Source organism: Alternaria atra, assembly GCF_907166805.1.
Source record: "Alternaria atra isolate CS162 genome assembly, contig: 21, whole genome shotgun sequence".
NCBI lineage: Eukaryota > Fungi > Ascomycota > Dothideomycetes > Pleosporales > Pleosporaceae > Alternaria > Alternaria atra.
The window spans coordinates 2,474,589-2,500,300 of NW_025091319.1; the positions used below are offsets into that span (position 1 = coordinate 2,474,589).

General features: G+C 51.5%; 9 protein-coding genes across 9 annotated transcripts; 6 read left to right on the forward strand and 3 right to left on the reverse strand.

The window, feature by feature from the left end:
* Nucleotides 1-266: 266 nt before the first annotated feature.
* On the forward strand, nt 267-1,992 carry ALTATR162_LOCUS1243 (uncharacterized protein; the record flags this gene model as incomplete). The annotated part of the gene is made up of 2 exons (XM_043308838.1): nt 267-309; nt 365-1,992. The coding sequence occupies 2 exons, from the start codon at nt 267-269 to the stop codon at nt 1,990-1,992; spliced, it is 1,671 nt and encodes a 556-aa protein (XP_043164773.1).
* A 229-nt stretch (nt 1,993-2,221) lies between these two features.
* ALTATR162_LOCUS1244 (uncharacterized protein) lies at nt 2,222-4,252 on the reverse strand (the record flags this gene model as incomplete). The annotated part of the gene is made up of 1 exon (XM_043308839.1): nt 2,222-4,252. The coding sequence occupies one exon, from the start codon at nt 4,250-4,252 to the stop codon at nt 2,222-2,224; it is 2,031 nt and encodes a 676-aa protein (XP_043164774.1).
* Nucleotides 4,253-6,700: 2,448 nt separating this feature from the next.
* On the forward strand, nt 6,701-8,254 carry ALTATR162_LOCUS1245 (uncharacterized protein; the record flags this gene model as incomplete). The annotated part of the gene is made up of 1 exon (XM_043308840.1): nt 6,701-8,254. One exon carries the CDS (start codon nt 6,701-6,703, stop codon nt 8,252-8,254), a length of 1,554 nt encoding a protein of 517 aa, XP_043164775.1.
* A 398-nt stretch (nt 8,255-8,652) lies between these two features.
* Nucleotides 8,653-10,101, forward strand: ALTATR162_LOCUS1246 (uncharacterized protein; the record flags this gene model as incomplete). The annotated part of the gene is made up of 3 exons (XM_043308841.1): nt 8,653-8,730; nt 8,784-9,049; nt 9,189-10,101. The coding sequence occupies 3 exons, from the start codon at nt 8,653-8,655 to the stop codon at nt 10,099-10,101; spliced, it is 1,257 nt and encodes a 418-aa protein (XP_043164776.1).
* A 251-nt stretch (nt 10,102-10,352) lies between these two features.
* ALTATR162_LOCUS1247 (uncharacterized protein) lies at nt 10,353-10,620 on the forward strand (the record flags this gene model as incomplete). The annotated part of the gene is made up of 2 exons (XM_043308842.1): nt 10,353-10,383; nt 10,436-10,620. The coding sequence occupies 2 exons, from the start codon at nt 10,353-10,355 to the stop codon at nt 10,618-10,620; spliced, it is 216 nt and encodes a 71-aa protein (XP_043164777.1).
* Nucleotides 10,621-11,082: 462 nt separating this feature from the next.
* Nucleotides 11,083-12,108, forward strand: ALTATR162_LOCUS1248 (uncharacterized protein; the record flags this gene model as incomplete). Its single annotated transcript, XM_043308843.1, has 4 exons — nt 11,083-11,262; nt 11,346-11,572; nt 11,631-11,910; nt 11,965-12,108. The coding sequence occupies 4 exons, from the start codon at nt 11,083-11,085 to the stop codon at nt 12,106-12,108; spliced, it is 831 nt and encodes a 276-aa protein (XP_043164778.1).
* A 537-nt stretch (nt 12,109-12,645) lies between these two features.
* Nucleotides 12,646-14,590, reverse strand: ALTATR162_LOCUS1249 (uncharacterized protein; the record flags this gene model as incomplete). The annotated part of the gene is made up of 5 exons (XM_043308844.1): nt 12,646-12,704; nt 12,923-13,239; nt 13,291-13,349; nt 13,404-14,041; nt 14,098-14,590. 5 exons carry the CDS (start codon nt 14,588-14,590, stop codon nt 12,646-12,648), a joined length of 1,566 nt encoding a protein of 521 aa, XP_043164779.1.
* A 3,817-nt stretch (nt 14,591-18,407) lies between these two features.
* ALTATR162_LOCUS1250 (uncharacterized protein) lies at nt 18,408-19,501 on the reverse strand (the record flags this gene model as incomplete). Its single annotated transcript, XM_043308845.1, has 2 exons — nt 18,408-19,024; nt 19,075-19,501. The coding sequence occupies 2 exons, from the start codon at nt 19,499-19,501 to the stop codon at nt 18,408-18,410; spliced, it is 1,044 nt and encodes a 347-aa protein (XP_043164780.1).
* Nucleotides 19,502-21,112: 1,611 nt separating this feature from the next.
* On the forward strand, nt 21,113-25,431 carry ALTATR162_LOCUS1251 (uncharacterized protein; the record flags this gene model as incomplete). Its single annotated transcript, XM_043308846.1, has 4 exons — nt 21,113-21,201; nt 21,252-21,796; nt 21,847-25,138; nt 25,194-25,431. 4 exons carry the CDS (start codon nt 21,113-21,115, stop codon nt 25,429-25,431), a joined length of 4,164 nt encoding a protein of 1,387 aa, XP_043164781.1.
* Nucleotides 25,432-25,712: the final 281 nt, after the last annotated feature.

Consider the following 25,712-nt stretch of genomic DNA (forward strand, 5'->3'; position numbering starts at 1 on the left):
ATCCCCACCGCACCTGAATCGTCAACATCGTACGGCACGTCGATTAGCTTGGTCAGCGACGAGCCGACCATCTTCGCAACCAACCCCTCCAATATGGAAGGCGAGACCCGGCACCCCCCACCGCGGCGGAACAGGGACCGCTTCTAGCGCCGAAGAATTAAAGAAGCCGTCATGTTGAAGACATACACTATTGACATGCCCCGTTTTGCCCTTCCTTTCGTCCATGCTAACTTCCACTTCCTCATGGCATTCTGCTGCAAAAGTCCATGGCTCGTTCGCTTCCGGAATGCGTCGACACGTTGATTATTGGTACGTGATGGGACTAACATGCGCGCGCAGGGTAGATACTGATTACAAATTATAGGCAACGGGCCGTCAGCCCTCATCCTCTCCTACATCCTACACGGCCATATTCCCTACTACATCGGAGGCCATCATGACGCGATACTCGACGCGAAACTGCAGAATTCACCAAACCTGCTTCACCTGACGCCGGATCTGTACGCGCATTTCTTGTCCTCCCTACGCTACTCGACCCAAGCGCTGCCGGTCAATACGCTGCTCGATACCCTTGTTCGACCCAATGCCGATACCGAGCTGAATCCCAAATCATGCATTGAATGGCGGTACGAGCCTGACAAGGCCATTCCACATGTTGCAATTGGAGATACAGCCCATGCAGGCGGACAGTGGGCGGAAAACCCGGTCTCCGCGAGCGCGGATATTGGCACATTGAGCTATGCGGAACAGTTAAGCCTCCCGGGCTATTCGTATGCAGACCATCTGGCCAAGAGCGGAAGGGAAGACGAGGCGGAGTTCGTACGGCCTTCGAGGGTCGAGGTTGCGGATTACCTGAGGACATATCCGGAGGCGGTGGGCATAGCCGATAGCATATACACGGGGCTGAAAGTCGAACATGTGCATCGAACAGTACGCGGATTTTCTGTCGGGAGTCTCGGGATTCGATGCAAGCATCTCGTACTTGCGTCCGGTATCTTCACAGTCAACATCCCGCCACCACTCTACCTCGCGCCCGTCGCACAGATGGACTCGCAAGAAGCCCCATTACTCGTCATTGGATCTGGATTCTCCGCTGCTGACGTTATCATATCGGCGCCGCCAACTCGAAGGATCGTACACATCTTCCAGTGGGCTCCTGAGAAGCGTCCATCTCCATTACGAGGCTGTCACCACACCGCATACCCCGAGTATGCAACCGTATACCGCCAAATGAAGCTTGCAGCGATTACGGCTAAGAAGAAAACAGTAAAGTCTCCTTCTATACGGCGCAAATCAAATCCGTTTCAGCAACGCGACTGGACTCTCTACGAAGGCCTGCCTAATGCCGAGGTTGTCAGTGCGTCTACCTCTGGAAATATAGCAACCGTAGTACTACGACTATCTTCAGGAGAAACTATCACACGTGATATAGGCGGTCTAGCATACGTCGTCGGTCGACGCGGAACCTTGGATTTCCTCTCCCCAGAACTGTGCGCTGAGATTCTAACTTCGCCCGACCACATGAGCCCCGACCCATCGTCTGGTCATCTAATTTCAGGTCGAACACTCCGTGCCAAAGCCGAAGCTACATCTCTCGAAGTAGCTAAAGACATCTTCATAATCGGAAGTCTCACGGGCGACTCTCTCATCAGACATGCAATTGGTGGTTGCGTCTTCGCCGCTGGTCGGATCTTAGGCGCAATACCAACTATCTACTCTCCTGATAGTACGCCCTCGCCAACCTCTTCAACCTCTCGGTCTGCATCGCCGGCTTCCACGTCTGATACTGAGATTGCTGTTGAGGATGTGCAAAACAGTCCTCAGAAGGAGCGAAGTGGAACGCGCACACCGGGTGAACTGACAAATGGGCATGCGGATCTGCATGTTGATCGGAGAAAGCTTGTTAGGGCGGTGGAGACAGCTCACGTGGAGAATAGGTATTGGGTTGACTCTGGGTGGTGGGCTGGTGGATTGGGGCCAGGGAGGAGTTGAATATATAGACACTTTGATGCGTGGTCTTTTCATTGGCGCAAATAGAAGTACATACCCCTTGTTCGTTAATACAAACTCATGATTACGAATATTTGGGCCCACACACATGCATTCCTGATGTAGTTCGTGTTGCTCGATGTCACCAACCAAAATCAAGTGATATTCTTCATCAATGTCTCATTCAGCCGCCATCTGAACCAAGTGTTCACCTCCATCAGAATACTTGTACCTAGTACACCTTGAACTCTGCAATCCTAACCTTGGTGCCCAACTTTGGCGTGAAAACAACCCTTACCTTCTCTCCCTCAACCTCCTTCCACTCTGCCCCCGTAATTCCATTCGCAACAATATCCCCATAGGTCGCATCCTCCACATCGCTCCAATCCCCGTTATCTCCTCCACTGGGTACTTGCAGCTTGTAGCTAGCGGGCTCCGCAAAACCCTGCTGCTCGTTTGCGAAAAATGCAAGCTCAGCCGCACTAATACTGACAGTGTTGCCAAAATCGATCTGAAACCACACGGCGGTTCCATTACCGACCGGTGTATCCCACCCGTTCTTAGCATCTTCTTCGGGATAAAACCATATCCTACCATCAATCGCAGGGTACGTAGCCGCTTGACTAGTGTCCCCCACACTTGTCGTACCACGCGGGTACGCCGTTGTAGCGCTGAGCTGAACAGATTTTGCGATTCGACGGGTGATAGCCGGTGGAGCCTGACGTTGCACGTCTACGGTGAGACGGGTGAGAGTAGGGGATGAAGCAACGACGTTGCCGTCGATTTCGACTTGCAAGCCAGCGGCGTTGTAGTGTGAGCCGTCGGCGTCCCATTGAACGGCGATTTCATGTCCATGGTACACGATACGTTCAGCGCGGAAATAAGTCATCTGCGCTGCTGAAGCGAGGGGGCTTACTTCCAGTGTGTCGTTCGCAGACGGCCGGATGCCAACGAGACCTGATAGGACAAGGTCGTTGAACCCAGAGTGGAAGTAGTGATGACTCCGCTTTAGTCCGACAATGGGCAGGCCTGTGTCGGGGTAGTAGTCTTCTTCTAGATCCAAGATCCCCGTATCAGGGTTCCTATGCAATTGCGCGTATTGACGTAGTAGATTGGTGTAGTCATCGTTGTTGACAACGCCCGTCTCCTTGCCTTCCACATAATGATCCAAGAAATTGGCTAGTCCGGAAAGCACCTGCGTCATTTGGAAAGGCCAAACGGGGCCGTTCCACTGGCACTCTGGATTCGGGCCTTCGTATCGGTATTGTCGCATGTAGTATGCGTATGACGGCTCTACGGTACGCAGGCCGTGTTCGCCGGCAAGTTCGCTGCTGTTGAGGATGTGCGACCAGGCTTGTGCGTAGGTAGCGGTGTCGTCGGGGAGGTCGTGGGTCCATGGCACCATACCAACTAGTTCGCGCCCGCGGATGGGATCCCAGTATGTGACGTTTGTGTTGTTGACGTGGTAACGGTCGATGAAGTGGGCGAAGGTTGAATTCCAGAGGGCTTCTTGGACGCGTGACTTCAGGGCTGTGGCGCGGGCTGTGTAGGTGTCGACGGTGTTTTGCTGGCCGCCTTTCAAGGCCGCCATGTTTGCGATTGCTCGGGCGTTGGCGTATTGGTAGCTGTTTATGCTGGGGCGGAACGAGTCGCCGCCGAAGAAGCCATCATAGCCACCCGAAGCATCTATACTGGAGATTGTATACTCCGTCGCGTCCCGGATAGGCTCAACGTAATACAATCCTTTATCCTTATCATAAGAGTCATCCCATGCCTCATACACCCTCGTCATATCATCCAGTCTCTTAACAACATCCTCTACTACTCCATCAACAAGATACCCCTGCCAAACAGCCGCAGCCATACTCTCGGAAAACTGGCGACTATTACTATTGCTGCTGTAAATGAACGTCGCGTAGTCTTCTTTGAATCGTCGATCGCGAGACCATCTTCCCTCCAACAAGTGGAATCCGGTTGCATCGTTGAGACTCGCCCATGGCATAGTCTGCCACCCGACATCGTCAAGGAACTCGGTGGAGATGTAGCCGTTGGCGCCAAGGTCGCGTTGGTGAGCGCGAAAAATGGACCATCGGTAGTAGTACACATCTGTGATGTCTTTGTCGCTAGAATCGAAGAGTGGGATTCGGTTGCGGTACCATGCTGCGTCGTTGCCATAGTACTTGGTGATTATAGCGTCTGCATCGAGGAGCGCATAGCCCTGATGGATTAGAGGAATGAGAGCGACTGTGCTGAGGAGCTTCATGACCGGCAGTCCAGGGCAAACTAAAAGTCCTCTACACGAGCATGACCTTTTGCGCATGCGCGCTCATCGTCCCTTTACATATCCTCTTTCACTAGCTCAACCAGCTAGCTTCTTGGTCTTCCATCCGAATGCGAGCTCCTCGTACACCCGGATATACATTGTGACGTGAACCATGCCTAGTATTGGCTGTTTCTCGGCCATCGGAGTATTTCTGTAAGAAGTGAGTCACTTCGTATTGGCCATGGCAGTATCGTCGCAGATCGCAAATACCTCCGACGGCGGCTCTCCGAACCAGGATCGATATGAGGCGCCCCGCTTCTTTCCCCGCAAAACCTGGAGATCAGCATGGAGATAGTTTTTCCGTCGCGTTCGTTGGACAAAAAACTTGGTTCGAGTTGCATAGACGTTGTATTGTAGACTTCGTCCGGTGCCGCGGTTGTTGTTCGCGTTCGTGAAGTGGAAGCACCAAAACCTGGGCCGCGCCAGTATATATCAGAATTGCTTCAATCAGAGCACTTGGATCAAGTCGTTGTTTTCCCGATATTTCTAGATGGGGAGAATTTTTTTGTATGTGTGTCGTTCGAGTTACAAAAGTTGCAGGTGACTCGTCACTGCGTCATTGCAATACCAGAGATGAAGTATAGATGCAAAGTAACAGAACATTTGCACCACAGAATTTAAGCAAGAAGGCGTATCCTAGGTGGAAACATTAAGCTTTGAAGTATGCCTAGCTATAGTATTTCCACTATTTTCGGAACAGAGTACACTTTCGGGCAAAACTCTATCAATGAGAATAGTCACAAGGAGATTACCCTATGCACAACTCTTTACAGCCATCGTTGTTGGAGTGTTCTTGCTAATACTTGACGGGTATAAGTTGTTACTATGTATCGACACTTTGGAAACTCCCAAGGTTCGATTGATCTTGGGGTATTCAACGGGCTACGAGGCGGCACTACACTTAGCTTTTATGTTTTATATACTTCTGTATCATTATGTGTTAGTCAACGGAAGCTTGCTCCTCGTTAGACTTCTGAGATGGTATTTGCTTGGTGCAGAAAAATGAGGAAGCGCGTTAGGACTTTTTGACTTAGACATGACCGCAACGGCTACCATAATTAAAGGAGATGAGATGCTCCTGAAGGAGAAGTGGCCCTCTTGCGCAAGAGGACATGTAGGAGTGCTTCTCAGGTGCAAAAAAAGATGCCTCCACGAGGGGGAGGCCATGCACACGTCAAAAACTAACATTGAAGCTTGCCTATTACCCGAATCGAACGAGTGATCTTCGCATTACAAGTGCGACGCCTTACCGCTTGGCCAAACAGGCGCTAGTGTGCTAGTTATTGATGGAGAAAAGTTCGAGTAATATTTTAATATTGTTGATATTGTAAGGATGATCGAAATGGGTGAGTTTTGGTCAATCGGCGGGTAAAAACGGCGAATACAGCCAAGTTCGCAGCCAGGGCGGGGCAGAACGAACACTATACTTCAACATACCAATAACGAAGCTTATTGGGCCCCTACTATTTACTACTTCCAGCTGGGTCGATTACACCTTGTCACTGAGGGTTTTGGTAAGATCTTGCTCCTGAGACACTGTATGAAAGTGAGGCGTTTGTATGCACGAATGTCGCGCATAGAATACGCCTTCGAGACGTTCCAGGTCAGCGTTGTGTAACCGTGTAGCTATAGCTACTTGATCGCTACCACTGGAATCTCTGGTGGCTTCGTTGGTTGCGGGAATGGCTTGTTTTGGTTATGAACCACAGAAACTCTAGAACTGACATGACACTTCTTAGCAAAGCAACGACGATATCTGAAGCTTGTCATCCATGACTATATGTTGTGATTCACTACTGCACTCTAGAGTAACATGTCTTGCCGTATACCAACGTGCCTAGCCATGGATGATTTATCTTGAAAGTGTAATGTAGACCTCAGACACAATGATCATTAAGCTTGTAGCTCTATTCTTAATTCCACGGTCGTCGGTCGTGCGCAATCTACTGTGTCAAATAGCGCTGCTGCAAAAGTGATAAGGTGGGCGGCGGACTTAACCAACGCAGTTCTCAGAACATCACCCAGAGATCATCGCGTAACAACAACATCACTAGACGGCACACCACGCCGCTCATCCTATTCCCATCGGAAGAGAGGGAATGTCACTATGTCATTTCACGAACTACCCCACGGGTTGTTAGTGTTGTGTGGCAAAGGTCGAGACTTCCAAGGTTAGCCTCACCTTTGTTCCGCAGTTCGAGCGGAAGCTCCGACCACCGCTACATCATCGCTGTAAAGGCCAGGCAACACGTACACCAATACTTTCACCCTGCACCACAACCTCGTATCACAGTCCTTTCCGATGTTGTATCTCAATCGTGCAAGCTAAGACCTAGTCACACACAACTCAACTACTTGACCAAGAAATAGACGGGTTGAAGGGCTAAGATGGCGGATACCGGCGTGGATATCGCATCTCTCACAGCCGACCAGCAAGCTGCGCTCCAACAATACACTGCCGTTACCGACCAAGCAACATCCGATGCGATACCGATACTTCAACGCGCGCAATGGAACGTCAACATAGCGGTAACCCGCTTCTTTGACGGCGAACCGACCGAAGACCCAGTCGCTGCAGCCCCCGCCCAACTACCACCGCCCCAAGACATTCGACGACAAGAAACACTGCTGAATGGTTTTGCCTCACCGCGATCATCAACAGGTAGTGGGAGAAGAGTGAGGATAGAACCTGCTCCGAGGGTGGTCCCGCAGCCAGAAAGCCAAGTCAGCACACAAGTACCGCTAGTGCTTGCCATATTCTTCGCGCCATTCTCGCTCGTATACTCTTTATTCGCAAAATCCTTCCGGTTGTTAGGATGGATCTTCCCCTTTCTGCCGCGCGCATGGGGGAGGGTCACAGCTAGCAATATCAACACACCCGCCTCTCAACGCAGCGCAAGCGGACGACGACCTTTGAACCCGCGAGATACAGCGGCGCGTTTCATTCGCGAGTTCGAGGAGGAATACGGAAGCCACAACCTGCCGTTCTTCGAGAGTGGATATGCACAAGCCTTCGATCTGGCGAAGAAGAACCTCCAGTTCTTGATGGTCGTGCTGGTCAGCCCAGAGCATGACGAGACATCATCTTTTATACGGGACACACTTCTATCGCCAGAGGTCGTAGAGTTCGTGCGGAACCCCCAGAACAACATCATACTTTGGGCAGGCAATGTGCAAGATTCGGAGGCATATCAAGTTTCCGCCGCCTTATCGTGCACCAAGTTCCCTTTTACGGGTCTCATCGTACACACACCGCAAGTTTCGTCGACGGCTATGGGCATTGCGGCACGCGTAGCCGGTCCCACGCCCCCACAACAATACATTGCCAAGTTAAGACAGGCAATGCAGCAACACACGGAGCCGCTCAATCGCGTACGTAGTCAGCGTGCGGAACAACAAGCGACACGAAACATTCGAGAACAACAAAATAGCGCATATGAACGCTCACTGGCAGCGGACCGAGAGAAGGCCCGCAAGAAGAAGGAGGAAGCAGAGCGTAAAGCCCGAGAAGAAAAGGAAGCACTTGAACGCGAACAAGCCATCGAACGATACGCACAAAACCTCGCTCAATGGCGGCAATGGCGCGCTGCATCTATACACTCTGAGCCTGGTCCTGAGGACAAGGACATTGTACGCATCAGTCTTCGCATGCCCAATGCAGAGCGTGTGGTCCGCAAATTCGCCGCCGATGCACATATAGAGGAACTCTATGCATTCGTCGAATGTTACGATATTCTCCACTCTGAAGAAGGTGTACAGGAGAATGTGGAACGGCCGAAAAACTTTGAGCATGAGTACAAGTTCCAACTGGTTAGTCCCATGCCGCGCGAGGTATACGAGCTCAAGACTGGTGGCACGATCAAAGAGCGTATTGGACGAAGCGGTAATTTGATTGTTGAGCGGACGGATCTAGAGGACGAAGAGGAAGACGACGAGGAATAATCGCAGGAAGACGAGCATTAGACTGGCGTTTCAATATCTGCTCGACTTAACGTGGGACGTGAACATCCACTTGGGTTCTCGATACGACGTTTACGTTGACTATGAGTACAAGTATGTATGTACAACGCTATACATGAGTTTCGTCATTTGCAGTGCTTCGACTATTCCTTGATCCATGCATACCTAATATATGCTTGCCAAGACAATAGATACCACAGCCACAGCTCCGTGTTCCGGATGTTCGAGTCGGACTCTACGGCAGCTTCGGGAGCACAGACCATTTATTAGCGCGAATGCATCCAGTCCGATTCCGTCACGCATCACAAGCTTTTGATCGTCCAATCTGCCATCGCGTCCCCTCAAACAATCCTCCGATATGCTCGCAGCGATAAGACAACATGGAAAGAGCTAAAACTCGTAAACCGCATAAGAAGTCGCGAAACGGCTGCTTGCCGTGCAAAGGCCGACATGTCAAAGTGCGCATCCCATTCGAGTCATGAAATCTACATGCGACTGACCATCTTTCAAGTGCGATGAGCAAAGGCCCAACTGCGCAAATTGCGTGAAGCAAGGCACTGTGTGTGAATACCGACCTTCCACGAGCCGCGAGAGTCGTGAAGCTTCCAACATATCGCCCTTGCCAGTTGGAACACCAGCTTTCACACCATCATCCGGAGATGGCAATGCCAATTATCTTGACCAGCAACCATTACCAGATTTTGGAACCATCACCCTTAATGGCGCGTCCAGTCAACCTGATCTGACATTGAACATACCCCAATTACGGTTGCTCCAGTACGTCCTTTCATTTGCGTTCTGATACTCTAGGAGTACCTCGCTCTACTTCCGTGATCTTGTATGACCGTAATGGTCACCCGGATTTGTCTACCATATATGGGGAGTACCAAGAACTTTGAGCTGATTGCGTGCGTAGTCACTTTACGACTGTCACAGCCAAAAGCCTAGCAGCGCATACTGACGCCGAGGACGTGTTTACAACTACTTTAATACAGATCGCGTTCGACCATCCCTATCTTCTTCAAGCAACCCTTGCGCTCAGCGCGTTACACCTGAGCCGGATTTCAGGCCCAGAAGAAGCCCAGCAGTACTCGTACCAAGCTGAGAAGTACCACGAACAAGCTCTGCTCAACTTCCAGACCACTGTTCGCGATATCGAAGATTCAAACTTCAAGCCAGTCCTTTTGTTTGCGGGCATGATATTCCCACACGCATGTATCGCTTCGCTTATGGTGCATACTGGCTTGGAACATGCGTTCGAGAGCGTTCTCTCCAATCTCGTCTTGACCCGGAGGATCAGGCCCATGGTGGCCAGCTTCTACACGCAGATGAAGGAAAGCGAACTAGGTCGTATGATTCCCGACGACGTCAAGGGTATTGATTGGCAAACCGAGGAGCAGCCACCCAATACCGAGCTTGTACAACTCCGCAAGTTCTCAGAGGTCGTTCATCACGTCTATCCTCCCGACATTGTCGATGCATACGGTTATGCCTGTCATATCCTCGAGTTAGTGTTTCAAGTCGCAGGAAAATCTGAGAGACCTCCTTCCGACGCGTTATTGAAGATCTGGATTCATCTTATCTCTGATCGCTATATCGAGCTTTTGTCAGAAAGGCAACCGGGGTCTTTGATCATCTTTGCACACTACGCTGTCATAATGCACAGAGGAGCGAAATGTTACTGGTATCTCGAAGGGGTTGCAGAGCAGATACTCCTGATTGCAGATCATATGGTCCCTAGCGAGTGGAAGTCGTGGCTGCAGTGGCCTAAGGAGCAGATTCGCGGTACCTCTGTTCCGCCGACGCCATACTCGGGACATGCGACATGAGACGCGACATCTTTCACAGGCTTCTACAGCTTCTCAACATCAGATCGCTGAGCTACAGATACCTTCGGCCTGCTTCATAATGTGAGCCGTTCCATGCGGGTCGATGCTGCCCGTTGCGGAGACACTAGGGTTGCAAACCTGCCTGACTACTACCAAAATACGTGCAGCTATTGCACCGAAACAATAACTTTACGCCAAATCGGCATTGTTTGTCCCTTTTCTCAGACTGCTTTGGGAAATGCTTGCGAGGGATGCTTGGTAGGCTTGATGAAGTCTTAAGTCGTAAGTAAAAGCGGCCTAAGCTCAAGTATCCACCTATTGACTTACTATGCAGACCACCTTTACAGGATTTGGCTCGCCAGCTCGAAAGGAACCCAAACCGAACTCCAGATACATTCAGGAGGAGGCTGTGCGAAACTTGCGAGGCAGACAGCTTATCTATCTGCACCAACTACGAGAAGCGCAAAGACGTATTCTGGAAGCGAAATTGAAGACTTTGTCCAGCTACCCCGTGTTTGATACCACGATACGCGGAGAGCTAATGTAGGATATTCAAGCAACAGCCCAAGAAAAGATCGAAAAGAGTGGACCCGAGTATTCAGGGAGCAATGCGATTGGCGCGTCGTATCTGAAGACGCTAGTCGTATGCACGGATCCTACTCCTCCTCTACCCGGGACATGTACACATCCCAACAGGCGGCGGGAAGGGGTTGCTCGGGCAATCTATGTACGGTTCTAGGAAATCTATGTACGAGATACGGCTAGGTGGGCTGTGCCCCACTGCCATCAACTACAACTTCTACACATAAAGACGTTGCCATGATCTTCTCAATCAGCCAGCCCTAATCGACACATCAACACTTCAGCTGTGCGACACTGCGAACACCGCTTACACTCTTGATTCCTTCGTCTCAATTCTCTGACCTGGTTTTACGATATTACACGGGCTTCTGCCACCTACCTCTACTCCCCCGCCTAAAGATGTCTACACCAGGACCAGCAAACGACTCAGTACCAGAGTATGTACTCTGGCCGTACACGCCCACCATCGCAGCCGGTGCCATTTCCGCTGTCGTGATGTTCATACTGTTCTTCATTCACACATTCCGCCTCGTCAAGAACAAGACATGGTTCTGTATACCGTTCGTTGTCGGAGCTTTGGTATGTGCCCTACTCTCCACTATCTTCAGCTTCTATGCATGAATTTAGTTTACTAGAGCGGAACACGCTAACACCTGTCCCAGTGTGAAGCCATAGGTTACTCTGCTCGCGCCGCAGCCCACAACGACACAGAAGGGAAAACACCCTACATCATCCAGTCCACACTCATCCTCCTGGCGCCCATCCTCTTCGCAGCTTCCGTCTATATGATCCTTGGTCGCCTCATTCGCCGTACAGACTCTGCCGAATACTCTCTGATAAGAGTCAACTGGTTGACCAAGATCTTCGTTGGCGGCGACATTTTCTGCTTGTATGTCCATCTAAAACACACTGTTCGTATGCGTCACCATACTAACTCAGCTCTCTAGTATGATTCAAGCCGGTGGTGCAGGCATGCTTGTCTCAGCCAATGACCAAGACGGTTTCAAGCGTGGCGAGAACATCATCCTCGGTGGTCTTATCCTTCAAATCCTCATCTTCGGCTTTTTCGTCGTTGTAGCGGGTACCTGGCATGTACGACTTCAAAAGCGACCTACAGCTGCGTCTGCGGATATCCCATGGACCAAACTGATTTGGTTCTTGTATGCGGCTAGTGTCTGCATCACTATTCGTAACCTTTGCAGAGTTATTGAGTACGCTATGGGCAAGGTATGCTTCGCTACTACTTCTTCTACATATGAACAATTTGCTGACGGACAATAGGATGGCTACCTGCTATCTCACGAATGGCCCATTTACGTCTACGACTTCCTGCCTATGATGATCACGCTTGTTGTGTGCATCTGGTGGTACGACCCCAACATCAAGCCGGGTCGCAAGACAGACATCGAGTTCGCCCATCGATAAATTGGCCGAGATACTACTTGTGCAATTGACGGCACATGAAAGCACGAAGCTGGCTCGAAAATAGAGTCTAATAGTGGGAGCGAGCACTTTCCCATCGACACCGTATATTTGTTTTCTTAGTGCAGCGTCCATGTTTATCTTTTTCGTGATGTAGGAAAGAGCGCTTCGATAGTAGTAGCTCATGAGGATATCGTCAAGATATCATGGACACAATTGTTATAAATACCTAGCATAGCTTATGCAGATCTTGTTGCATGTGACGCTTCGTCCTTTGCCATCTTCGTCGACGCATTTCTGCTGTTGTGATAACATACTCGATCGCAAAACCGCCGGAAGATGGTCTACCTGCAAAGTCGTGAATGGCTTAGTTTTTCTTTGATAACATACCGAACTTAGACATCTGATTTTGCTCTCATCAGAATCACCCAAATAACATACATCGCTCAGTCTTATAATTTGTATTAGCCACGTATCTTTTCGATGATGCTATCCACTTCTTCCGTCTACTGGTGGTATTAAGTTATGGCTACTCCACACCTACGTCTTCGACCGCCCTTTCTCTCCCTCTAGTCCAGTCCTCAGGGACTCGAACTCCTCTATTCCTGTCTTTCCCTCGCATCCTCAATCGCCCTATCCCAATTATAAAACTTTATATAAATACCCTCCGTTATTGTAATACAGCTCGAACCAACCGCACACCCAGTCCAAAGCCCGACTAATTTCATATCCTGCTTGAAGCAAAGGAAAAGTGCCAACGGCACAGCAATGACATAATACACGAAAAGATTGCACCACCCGCCGATATTTTGCTTACCCAGGCCGCGGAGTAGAGCGTTCACAAGCGCGGTGGTGGAGTCGGCGAACTGGAAAGCGGCCAGCAGAGGCAATACGGTGGCTACTATGCTAACGACTTCCGGGTCACTGGTAAAGGCTTTGGGTAGGGTGTTTCGGCAAGCGGTTAGAAAGGTGAAGTCGATGAGTCCGATGGCGAGGAAAGTTAAAATGTAGGTTTTTGTGGCGGTGCGGGCTGCGGAGAGGGAGCCAGCACCAATTAGATTGCCCAGGCGAGTTGAGACGGCTACGCCAACGGAGAATGGGACGTGGTAGATAGCTACTGCCAGAGTCATGACGCTGTTGATGTTAGTGTTTGCTGTATATATTATGAGAGGACGTAGTTCTTACATTGACTGCGCCGCCAAGTGAGCTGTGGAAAGATAGCTTGTGGAGAAGGTAAGAATGTCCTGTAAGTGGATTAGCGTGTACCCCATATCTGCGGGTAGAAACTGTAGACGTACAAAAGCCAGCCACTCCGTCTCAACCATGACAATACCCGGGACAGCCAATTTAGCCATCGGACCCCAGTTTGTAAACGCAGCCTTAGTGAAGCCACCCCAGCATTCCAGCGAAGATGGATTAACAAAGTATACGTAAATCCAGAGCAACAACGGCAGAAGATTGTTGGAGAGGACAGTTGCAAGTGCAGCACCTGTGAGATCCCAATCTAGAACGAATACAAAAACATAGTTCAGAGCTATGTTGATGGGCGTCGCAATAAGCAAGACGAAGAGTGACGCGTTGAAAAGGCCTTGGGCTTGCGTAAACCGCTTGCCAGCTTCAAAAATGGCGTATCCTGGCGCTCCTGCGAGAAGCAACGAAAGGTAGTATCCGGCGAGATGCGCGATTGCTTTTTCCGGAACGAGGGCTGCCAGAATCCAGCCCGAACATAACCAGATTGCTCCAATTGGGATGGTAACAGCCAGCATGAAGAGTATCATGCGCTGAAGATGGAGACCTACCATGGTTTTCTTCCCTGAACCATAAGCTTGCGCGCAGAGAGTGTCTAGCGATGTGGCCAGTCCTTCGTAGATTGCTAGTCCGGTAATGTTGGCTGTCATTGTAGCTAGAGATACCGCACCAAGCTCATCCGTCCCAACTGTACGGGGTATCAGTCAGCTTGTGTCCGAGAACTTTTCTGCTCTGGGTACTTACTATGCCCCACGACAAAGATGGTCACCAAGCTGAACGAGTATTGCAGTAGGTATGTTCCCATGAGCGGAACGCTGTATTTCAGGAGCAACTTGGCTTCTTGCCCCGCCGTCGTTCCCAGCTCTTCTGTCGTCCCCTCTCCCCCCAGCAGACTCTCAATATCAGAGGGATCCGGAATCGCGCCATATTGACGCTGCTTCGCTGCGTTGTCGTGCGACTTGAGTAAGCCGACGCGCTCAGCCGTACTCGTGGAAAACCTGCGCGCCTCGGGAGCGTCCATTGTGTTGTATGTGATGCCACCACCAGAAGTAAATGGAAACGGAACAAAGCCCAGCGCTAAAGACGAAATGTCATTATCGTATTCCAAGTGCTTGACTTCGTTGTATTTGTCGACTTTGTCTTGCTTCTGCGGCTGCGATCTCACAGTAGTCGGCTTGGGCTGCCAGAGTGGGGCGAGCAGCTGGGCCTCCGCCGTCAATGGCGCATCTCGGCGCATGGCGATATCGGGTGGCTTGCAAAGAAGCAGTAAAGCGTCGGAGGACTAACGAGGGGCGGGCATGGCCTTGCCTGTGCCGTGTGGAGTTTCTGTGCGACAGGTGCCCTGATGCGGGAATGTTTGTCCAAAGCCTGCAGCTTTTCACGAGGTTTTTGTGGTGCAAAAAAGGGCACTGTCATGGCTCATTTCCCGCGCCAACATGTTGTCAGGGTCTCCGCTGCTTTCGTTGCCATGTTTACTGCGAACTGAGCCTGCACCTACCATTCGCAACGGCGGGCCGTGGCGATAGTCTGGTAAGGACGAGGCAGTTGGGCGACTTGGGGTGCGTGGCGATGATCGTACCATTGTAACGCGCTTCGGAGGGTTTCCCATTGGCGAGGAATGGTTCGTGATCCAACCATCTCCGAGACACCCGGAATCGCGACGTTGCGCTACTGTCGAGTATGCATGTCGAGTTACCTCACCAAGCATATCTAGAGATGCGCGAACTATCTGGCTGAAGACATAGAGCACGATTCGTCTGAGTCTTGTCGTTCGAAGCGGTCGCGTGCGCAAGATAGTGTATTTGGAGCTTGGCTGATCTGCGTATATCCTTCCATCAGAGTACTACCTACGCATTCGTCGTCAGCGTATCTTCGATCGTGCTTCCATGGATGATGGTGTTTACCTCTATCGGCTTGAATGTCGTGTACAGTATATCGTAGTCTACCGTCATCATCCAGACGTATAGTGGAGTATACCTAGGTGATGCAGAGCAGCAATTTCTCAAATCGCAAAGTTCAGAACGACAGCTTTGGATCATCCGTGTTATAGGCAAGAATCAGACGTCACAATAACGTTGTCATGATTGGATACAAGGCGCAGCAAGCCACAACCATATTAGGACCAATTGGCAAAAGTGGTAGGGCCGTGCCCAGGAAAGCTACTCTGCACTCAAACCTGCAAAGTCATCAAGACAGCTCATGCGAGTTTAGATCTTGGCTTGCATCTCCGGCGTGCTCTAGAATTTCCATCACATCTTCAAGCACTCACCCCGCAGTTCCTTCCTTCTCTCTTACGTCCACCAGATATCAAATTGTGGCTCACGTGCCCTACCATTGAGCATTCAGGTCCGCACTATATATCACCACAAGAATAGCCTTGTCCCCTCGTCTTCGGTACATGGCTCATAGACTGCTGTTCCCTATGTGCTCGGGCTGCTGGGATGCCCAGCATCTCCATTCACTAAACCTCACACGCCCAGAAGAACCCATCTCGTATCATCCAGATCCAGATCCGCGACCCACAACCCACAACCCGCTATCCCGCAGCTCCATGCTCTAGTCTACGCCTGCACCTCTTATCGTGCAGGGACGCAATTTCCAGATTCGGAATAGCTAACTGCCTGTAGTCTTTGTACATGATCCCACATTGTATTGATAGAAAAGAGGAGCGGAGTGAGAACGAGAGGAATAAGGAGAGGACGAGCACGTTGTTCTGTGACATTGGTGACAAACAAAATGACAGATCTCGCTTGGAATCCATACACCACTTATAGCCCACAACCCAAGGCGGCAGAATATTGTAACCTTGTTCCCACGCTATAGTGACGGAACACTCTTGAATTTTGCTGCATTCACACTTCGTTCCTCTCAAACTTTTGTCGGTATTAGTTACACTAGGAAGTCTCCGTTCGTTTTTTTTTACTCGTCTCATTCGTTCCATTGGCGTCCGATGCAACGTTTTTCACGAAGGGCTTCCTTTTATAGGCTTTATATATGCTGTTGGTAAGAATATTTGGATGTCAGTAACTTCATTTTAAGCCGAGAGCTGCACGTCTCAACCAAGTCCGTAGCACTAACGGTGTATCAGGACACTCATTTCAGGAAACACGCAGACCAATTTCTTTATGATGTTGTCTAGCCCGATTCAATTACAAGTACACATTAAATATACTATAGAACAGCAAGTCAAACAAGCCAATCTTCATCTCACATCATTGCGTCCTCTATTTTACTCTACAGACCGCAGAACATAACCTAGACCTTCATTCAGATACACGCTACGAAAGCATAATCTCCCGGTGGCACAATCCAACCCCAACTACACACACATCTTACATCTTACATCACCCCATCCATCATGCCGTCCCTCAACTCTTATCCCCATACCCGCTTACCTTACCCGCTTGATCCGAACCGAGTTCCCAACAGAAAAGCAATCAGCGATCGCAGTTACGATCTGCATAACTCATGCCATATACCATATGTCTTAGACATGAATCACAACAACGTCTTCAAGCATACAATGCACAACTCGCAAAAAGCAGGTAAACCGGCATAGCGGACAAAGAGCCAAGTCCATCTACGTAATGATGTCCGTGTTCCGCGATGCCACCGAGCACACCATGTCCTGAAGCTATGATCTGCGATTCTGCCCAGTCCGCCGAGTCGCGAGCGCGGGGTGGGGGGCAGAACCAACCGCACCAACAAGCGAACCGAGAGAGAGAGAGAGGAAAAAATGAGACTAAGGGGATATACGTAAGTGGTATCCCGCCCTACATATGCGGAGTGCTCTGTGCCGACCCTTCCCCCCATGCTCCCATCCGCCCGCTATTTTGCTCCGCACCATACTATGCTGGGTGGACGGGACGATGGAATGGGAGGAAAAAGTCCCAACCAATGCCACGCCAATGGTATTGCGTCAAGGTGTATCCTGTCCTGTCAGTTTCCATCAGCGGAAAGCATCGGCAACTGAGCTTTCCGAACTGCACGACTGCACACATGGCGTGACATCAGTACAATCCATCCGCGTCGTAGGTTGCTCTAGCGGGCAGTTTTCTACTGGTGGTATAAATTTTCCATAACCTAGGAACCTTATTGGGGTTTGGTCTATTCCTGGGGTTCTACTGTACTGTATTATTATACGCATCAAGCATAGTCTTTTAGCATAACGTGTGTGCAAGCTTTGAACATCCGATCCGACCTGCTCCAACCCCACGACGGCGCCGCATAGAAAAGGGCCGAAGGCGCGTCGATGCGAAAAAGCAAGCGGCGACACCGTGGAAATAGCTCACGTGTTGAGCAGCGATGCATATTTGTGGAGTACGTGCCTACCACTGCGCTGGGAGACGCCGAAAAGAAAAGGAACAACGTGTTGATCAACCGCGCACGCGCGCGCGCGCCATCAAGTCGGTAAAGGAGAAAACGCGACGACGCCATGCGACGCGTGTTGTGCAAGGAGAATTTGTCGTGTCTGATGGCCATTGGGGGGTTGTTCTTTTGCTTTCGCGTGCTGAGACCAGGATCGTTAGAGTGAGGCTCAGTGAGTGACAATGCATTGCATATGAATTGCAGTTAGTTGGCGATGATCGCTGGGATGTGATTGTGTGCGTGGGTGGGCGGCTCCGAAGACCGCAGCTGCGCTGTTAAACATTGAACGCGTACTCCCGCCACAACGATCATGGATTTGAAAGACTGTTGAATGCGCAGTCGTGTAGTCAACTCGTTGATTATCAATTATTCGAGTATTATGAGTGCATCTGTAATCGCACGTATACACGAGACGGAGTTCAATGACGATAAGGAAAACTGTGATAAGATAGAAATTGTAGAAGATTTCATTATGTGATGACATGAAGAATGGAACCATTGACAATGTAGTCTATGAAGGAATCCCAGCCCGTGAAGGAAAAGGCCAAACCCTGGCTTGTAGACATGGAACCAATCAGAGGGTTCTTACATGGAGATAACGCCGGAGAAATGCAATGGACAATATGTACAGACCGAATGCATCGAATATCGACATTGTGAAGTGAACGCTAATGCAAAGAGGAAAATCAATCGGGCCTTGCGAGGATTGCGGCAATGGCGTCACATGGAGCGCAAGGCTGGGGTTTGCGTTTCAATGTTTCGGCAGCTGGTGGTGGACAGACGCACTCGTCGTCAGCAGGTACGAAGACGGAAGTTCGACGTGCTTGCGTCAGGCCTGGAGCGTTCATTGGCACGAAAAACGATTCACGGCGATCGTACTGCGGTGTGCGACATCCATCTTCATCTTCAAGGAAAACAGATGGCCGTCTCGAGAAATGACCAGCGGAAAGCGCGTCGTCACAGGAGGGGTATGCAGTGCCCCAGAAAGGGAGCTTCGGGGGCGTGCCCTGACCGTTGTATGGGACATAAATGGATCCACCACGCGGTCTGAGGAAGGGACTTGGGTCGTCAAAGTCCTCAAAAGGACTCTCGTTTGCACTCTTATCCGATTCCTCCTTTGTGGCCTCGAGGTGCGATTTTTGTAGCGCGATCTCGAGTTCTTCGGCCGAAAAAGGTTGCGAGGGATTACGAGTGCGGTCGGAGCCAGTGGCGGGTCTCGATGTTAGCTGGACGGAGCTGCCGCGGCGAGCGGCTAATCGGCGAGCGTCGCGAGGGTCTTCAGTTGGATTGCGGGAGAGACCGACTAGGCACGTTAGTAACAGATCGGTCATATACACGAAGAACAAAACACACCATTGAGCACATCGCCTTCGTCGTCAGAAGCCTCTTTGATGTTTGCCGGTCTGTCGTCACCAGCGATGCTCGCTCCGATGCCGCTGTCTACCCACTCTTCAGCATCGTAGTCTGAAGAGCAACTTCCTCTCCGACTTCGGTGCATGCTACGACTGCGGCTACGTCTCCTGAAGCTACTCCTACGGCTCGGTAGCCTGCTACCCATGGGTGAATATAGTGACGCGTTGCTATGCCGGCGCCACGCTGTCGAAAAACTGAAAGCCTCGAGCTTCTTCTTGTGTTCGGGATCGACAGCGCGACGGTATTTTAGTGGAGGCATCTTCTCGCCAGGCTTATAGAAATCAGACTCTGGCTCCTCTGGTTTTGCGTTCTTGTGTGAGCCAGCAGTAAGAACGCGCTTTAAGCGAGTGCGAAGGTGGCCAGGCATTGTGGGCGAAGAGTGTTGTTGAACCGGGGCGTGATAACCAGTACGGGAGCTGCGAGTGGAATTACAGTAGTGGTATGTGAGTGCTGGTGTGAATGTTGGCGGAGTGTGAAAGTGTGGTTAGAAGAGAGGAAGAGGGCACTCGGAAGGATGGTCCGGTATGATGTCGGCAGCAGGGTGAGGCTGATTAGGGAGTGGGTCGGGCACAGACGCTGCAGTTATCCTAGCCCTGGTCGAATGCTGGGCGAAAGATGGAGTAACCGAAACTGCGGTGGGACGCTCCAGTGGTCAGACACTGTGCACTGGGGAAAACGGTGGGTTGTATATGGGCTGTGATGCGGCGGATGAAACGCCCTGCAAGGCTAGAAGAAAACGCGGAGAAGTGCAAAAGCTTGGTCAAGCTGCACAGTAATAACGCGATGTTGGGCTTGGGAGTGACGGAGTCTCGCTACGACGCTGAACCGACCAGCGAAGAGAGGGGTGGGAGGGTCAGCTACTGAGAAACTAGGTTGCTGCATGCATGCCTGGCGGTAGAAGTTTTCTAGAATGGAAGCAGGCGCGAAAAGCGCAACAGACGGCGTGAAGCGACTGGGCTCGGTCGGCCGAGGGTTTCCTAGCGAAAGGACGAGTGGGTGCAAAGGTGGGCCAGACTGGTGCTGGGTGAGCGCTAAGCTGTTGGAGGGTGAACTGCCGTTGGGAGTGGCATCCATGGCTTGCCACCATGGTAATTCGCGCAGTCTCAGGCCTCATTCGCTGCCTGTCGGATAGTGGCAGCGCAGGTTGCGGAAGGTGGTTGGGATGATGCGTTGAGGTACTGCACGCCGAGCTTCCAGATGGCGTCGGCAGCGTATCTGAGCAATACGCGGCGCAACTTGGTGTTTGTCTAGACAAAGCATCGAGCATGCTTTACTGGAACCCTTTGCCGCCAAACGACTGTCAAGATCTGACGTCCCACCCAGGTCCGTCCAGTCGCCGCGTGCCTGCATTGGGCCTACCTCAATGGGTCTCGGTCAGGTGGTCGGAAATTGCGCAACACAGTGTGGGGTAAATCTGTATGGGACACAATCGGTGAAGTCATGTCTATATCTGTACACACCGCCAACGCGAGATTGACTGCTTCGAGAGAGTAGCCCTGCCTTGGTCCCTCCATGGGGACTGCCTCACTCATCCTCCCCACGTGTATGTTTGCCGAGGGTCCCCCGAAGCCTCAATCGGAGCCTCATTCCTCGAATCGGAGTGATCGCTTACAAGGATGACGCTGCCCCGCATGTCACACAACTTGCTTTGGCTACAGCAACACCTTCACGCTGCACCGTAGACAGGTCGAACCGCTGCAATGGGCATAAGGCGTGGCTGTTCGTGGCTGGAACGCGGTAGCTGGCCTTTCTATTGGAAGGTGGGGGTCTAGCTCCTGCAGCTACCCCATCGCGATGACCTCATCGGCGTCAAGCTGCGTAGCTACAACAAACGCCCTCATGTCGTGTAGTTGATGACCTCTGCCCTGCTTTCTCCTACTCCAGTACCGCGCTTGAGCTGATCCTTGACTACAACTAGAGCTTTCCAGGCTCATCCTCCCGCTGCAGTGTGCATCATCCCGAGTTAATCAGCAACAACATGGACAAGATCAAGAGCGTTCTTCACGGACACAAGAAAGATGACACCGTCGCCCACAATGCGCAAACATCTCCATCCACTGCTGAAGGGTATGTGTTGACCGGTTCCTGATTGCGACCCGTACTAACATCAAACCTAGTCAGCAACACCCTATTTACGACCAAATGAGTACCGGGGACGAGGGACGGAACACAACTGCCGGACACACAGGGCAGCCGATATACGAGATCAAGACTACCAGTGGTGCTCCATACACAGAGCTGGCCCAGCCAAGCGATTCAGCAGGCCTTCACGCACATGACGCTCATGGGAGGCCTGCACATGTTGGCACCGATGGACCCATTGGAAGTTCTACTACGGCTGCAACTGGTGCCCAGTACGATCCCAGCAGGACCCAAGACAGCACCAGCACTTCGCAGCCTCTTCAGAGCGCAAACACGGCTACTGGAGCTGCACATCGCCCTGATGCCCATCCTCATGGTCACGCTCAAGAACCGAGCGTCGCGAGCATCAAGAGCGGCGTAATTGGATTCGGTGCGGGAGCTAATCAGGGACATGCTGCTTTGTCGACACACAACCCCACTCGGGAGTACATGGGTCAAGACCAAGTAGTTGGAGGTGGAGATCCTGGGACTGCTGGCATGACCGAAGGAAGGGGTGTAAACCCAGACCAGACACATACTCGTACGTAGATTAAATCTACTATGTCATGCGCATGACCTGACTGAATGCAGAATCCGGCGCCATTGGTGGTGGGCCATTAGGCTCTAACCCTGCTTATACCACAGAGCGTCAACCTTATGAGAACACTCTGCGACAGGAGAGCTATACCGCCGATACCGATCGCTCATTCCCTCTCGCGGGCGGTGTGATATCAAAACCTCACGAGGACCCTATCTCCTCTCGGCACCCGACTGAGCACACCTCGACCATTCACAACAAAGGCATCAGCGAGCGTGAGCCAGGCACAAAAGAGAAGGAAGTTGGTATTCACAATAGCGACAGTCCCGCTCATGACAGTTATGGACGCGAAGGGCTGGCCGGAGCAGCGGCAGCAGCTACTGCCATTGGCGCCTCCAAGACACTTTCACAGTCGGAAGAACGAGACGTCCATGACCGAGGTCTCGAAACTCGCCAGGCTACGTATGGAGATGTTCCACCAGCTGCTGCCACGACGACTAATCAGACCGGCAATACCTCGAGCCAACCGACGTCTGATTACCACCCAGAGGCTTTGACTGCCGCGTCTGTTGCCGCCTCGAGATCTTCTGCCCTTCCATCATCTGCACAGGGACACGAGTACGGGGCTCAGGATATCAACCCATCTGGAACTACTAATTCTACCATGGCAGGAGCTCCAACGACTGGGATGTCAAGCACCGGTGAACGACCACTAAACCCCCGACTTGAGTCACATAGACATATCCCTGGCGAATATATTGCAACACCAAGTGACGAGAAAACGTTCCTCAACTACGCTCCTGTTATCGAACCCACTTCCACTGGTTCAAGCGGAAACCTAACAAGTGTAGAGCCTACGTCCACACTGGACCCATCTCACGTTCAGTCTTCCGTGGACCCTACGCCTACAAGCGAGCCTCACGAGCTTAGGCACACAGGAACGCTTGAGGAGCCCCAACCAAAATCGGCTGATGAACATCACTATGGTCGTGATGCTGTAATTGCTGGAGGCCTCGGTGCTGGCGCCGCAGGCTTAGGTGCCCATGCAGCTTCAAAGAAGCACGACACCCAAAACGTCGGTAGCAATCAACCTCTGTACGAAGAGTCTAGCCCTTACAGTAGTAAAATACTCGACCCCCGTGTCTTAGGTGACAAGGCCAAGCTGGAAGAGCAGAAGTTCGATGAGCAGAGATTCGATCCACGCGCCAAGACCGAGGCAGCCCCTGTCAGCGGCCCTCCGGTTACACATGATTCATCTCAGAATGTAGCCTCACAGCATCACTATGGTCGTGATGCTGCAGTACTTGGCACAGGCGCTGCAGTAGCGGGCGGCATGCACCACGCTCTCGACCGAAACGATACTCCTGGCGTTGGTACTGCCGTGCTTCCTGACGACCCCTCTTACACTTCCACCACTGGATATAATGTCGCTGCCCCTCAACCAACTTCGAACTTCTCCAAGCCCCTTCCTACTGCAGGCACGTCCGCTTCTCAACCGGTAGGACATGACAACTTCTATGGCGCGACAGGAGCTCCTGCGCCAATCCCAGACACGACTGCGCAGCAGCCATTGAGCAATCTTACTCAGGCACCTGTCGCCACCACAGTTCCGGAAAGGCACCCCGAACATCATTATGGTCGCGATGCGGGCCTGGCCGGAGCCGGAGCCGCTGCTGCTGGTGGCCTCTACACTGCCAACCGTGACAATACCGACAGTGGACCAGCTTCAAGCACTATCGGACCTCATTCCAGCAACGCTGCGAATATCATGGATCCTAGGGTTCAACCTGACCCGAGCAAACAGATACATCACAATGTTGGACCCACTGCTGAGGACCCTGCTTCACGAACGATTGGCCCGCACGACAGCAACATTGCCAATATTCTGGATCCCAGAGTCAAACCTGATCCTTCAAAGCAAAAGGAACACACAACAGTCGGACCGCATCAGTCAGACACACTGAACCGCCTAGATCCCAAGGTTGATGAAAAGGCTGGTCAGCAGAGTGGACATCACTATGGCCGCGACGCTGCTGTTGTCGGAAGTGCGGGCGCCGGCGGTTATGGAGCATACGAAGCTACAAATGCGTATGGCGATCACAAGATGACACAACCTGGAGCAAGCGAAGCTACAACTGCTTACGGCAATCAAAGCATGACACAGCGAGCGTACGAAGCTATCAACGCATATGGCGATCACAGGATGACACAACCTGAAGCCTCTATGCCGAACCAGAGATACGACCCCACGGCTACCAGCGCGCGTGCTCCCAACCCTATCTCATCAAGGACCCAATACGATTACAATGACCCTACTACTCAAAGCAATGTCAATCGTACTGATCCTAACGACCACATCAACAGGAATGTTGCTCTTGGTGGAGCAGGTCTTGCAGCTGCTGGGTTAGGGGTAGGAGCTTACGCAGGATCCAAGCATAACGATAACACTACTCAACTCCCTCTTCGCCAAAAACAAGACTTTACGTCAGCTGATCAATCTGCATACCCGGTTCAAGGCACGGCGCAGTCTTCTTATCCCATACACGAGACCGCCACGAATGAATCATACCCTACCTCAGGCACCATCGCTCCACACAACACACATGCTCAGGATCCTACCCTTCAGCAGCCGTATGGGGCTAGGGATCCCACAAACGAGAACCACGATAAACGCAATGCTGCTGTTCTAGGTGGCGCCCTAGGCGCAGCAGGTTTGGGCGGTGCAGCCTACGCGGACTCTCAGCATCAAGACGAGCGCGAGGCTGAAGAGCGTCTCAAGAAGATTGCCCACGATAAGGAGAAGGAGCAGCATAGGCTTGACAAGGAACAGCACAAGCATGACAAAGAAGTTCACAAGCACGACAAGGCCCTCGCAGCTCACGAGAAAGACGAGCATCATCTGACGAAAGAATACGAGAAAGAACAAGCGCGTCTGGCCAAGGAACACGAGAAGGAGCAAGCACGCCTGGCCAAGGAGCAACATCAACGCGAGAAGGAGCTTGAGAAAGAGAACGAAGGCGAGGAGAAGAAGAAGGGCGGTCTTCTTGGATTCCTGCACCGTGACAAGTCCAAGAAAGAGAAGTCTTCTGCCAGCCCTGAGTCTTCACCACGCCAATCTCGCGACTACAGCCCTAGGCACTCCAGGGACTATGGCGACGATCACCCAGACTCACCACGATGGAAGGGAAAGCATCTTTTGCACAAGGACCCACCAAAGGGCCATCCTGCGCGTGAAGCTATGGAGCATCAGCAGCACCAGACTGATCCATACGGCTCTGCAGGAAAGAGGGAACATGTTGGTGTAGACGGTCCAATTGGTGACCCGAATATGATCTCTGGCGACCGGTAAGATTATATCTATCGTTTTCGTCGATTGAATGGTTTTTGACATGCATTGTAGCGAAACTCAAAAGGGTGTCTACGGCGCGCATCCCATCTCCGACCTTGGCCACAACAACACTGTCACAGAGCCACATACCGGTCTTCCAATGAACACGGAACGCTTTGGCACTGGTGCCGGCGGAACGGATGGTAACCCTGCTATTCATGGTCAGCATCAACATAATGTTCCTGGTGCGACGTCGGGTCAAAGTGCGACAGACTGGGAGGCCATCAGGAAGACTAACACGCCATACTAGATTGTTTGACGATGGTGGTGACGGTAATGGCGATGATGACGTTTACAGTACATGAAGGTATGACTTTACGTAATACATAGTTAGCTGCACAATTCTTCTTCAGTTGGCAAAGTAATAGTTCACCCCTTCTTACTTTATTCACGCTCTAGTCTTTCCATCTGCCGTGCGATTTACATCAAGTACAGCAACTGTTTCCACTTACGACGTGTAGACCTCTACGCAATTCACATATCTCACCATTCTAGAGCATTATCGTCAAAGCGAAGTCAAGGGTAAAAATT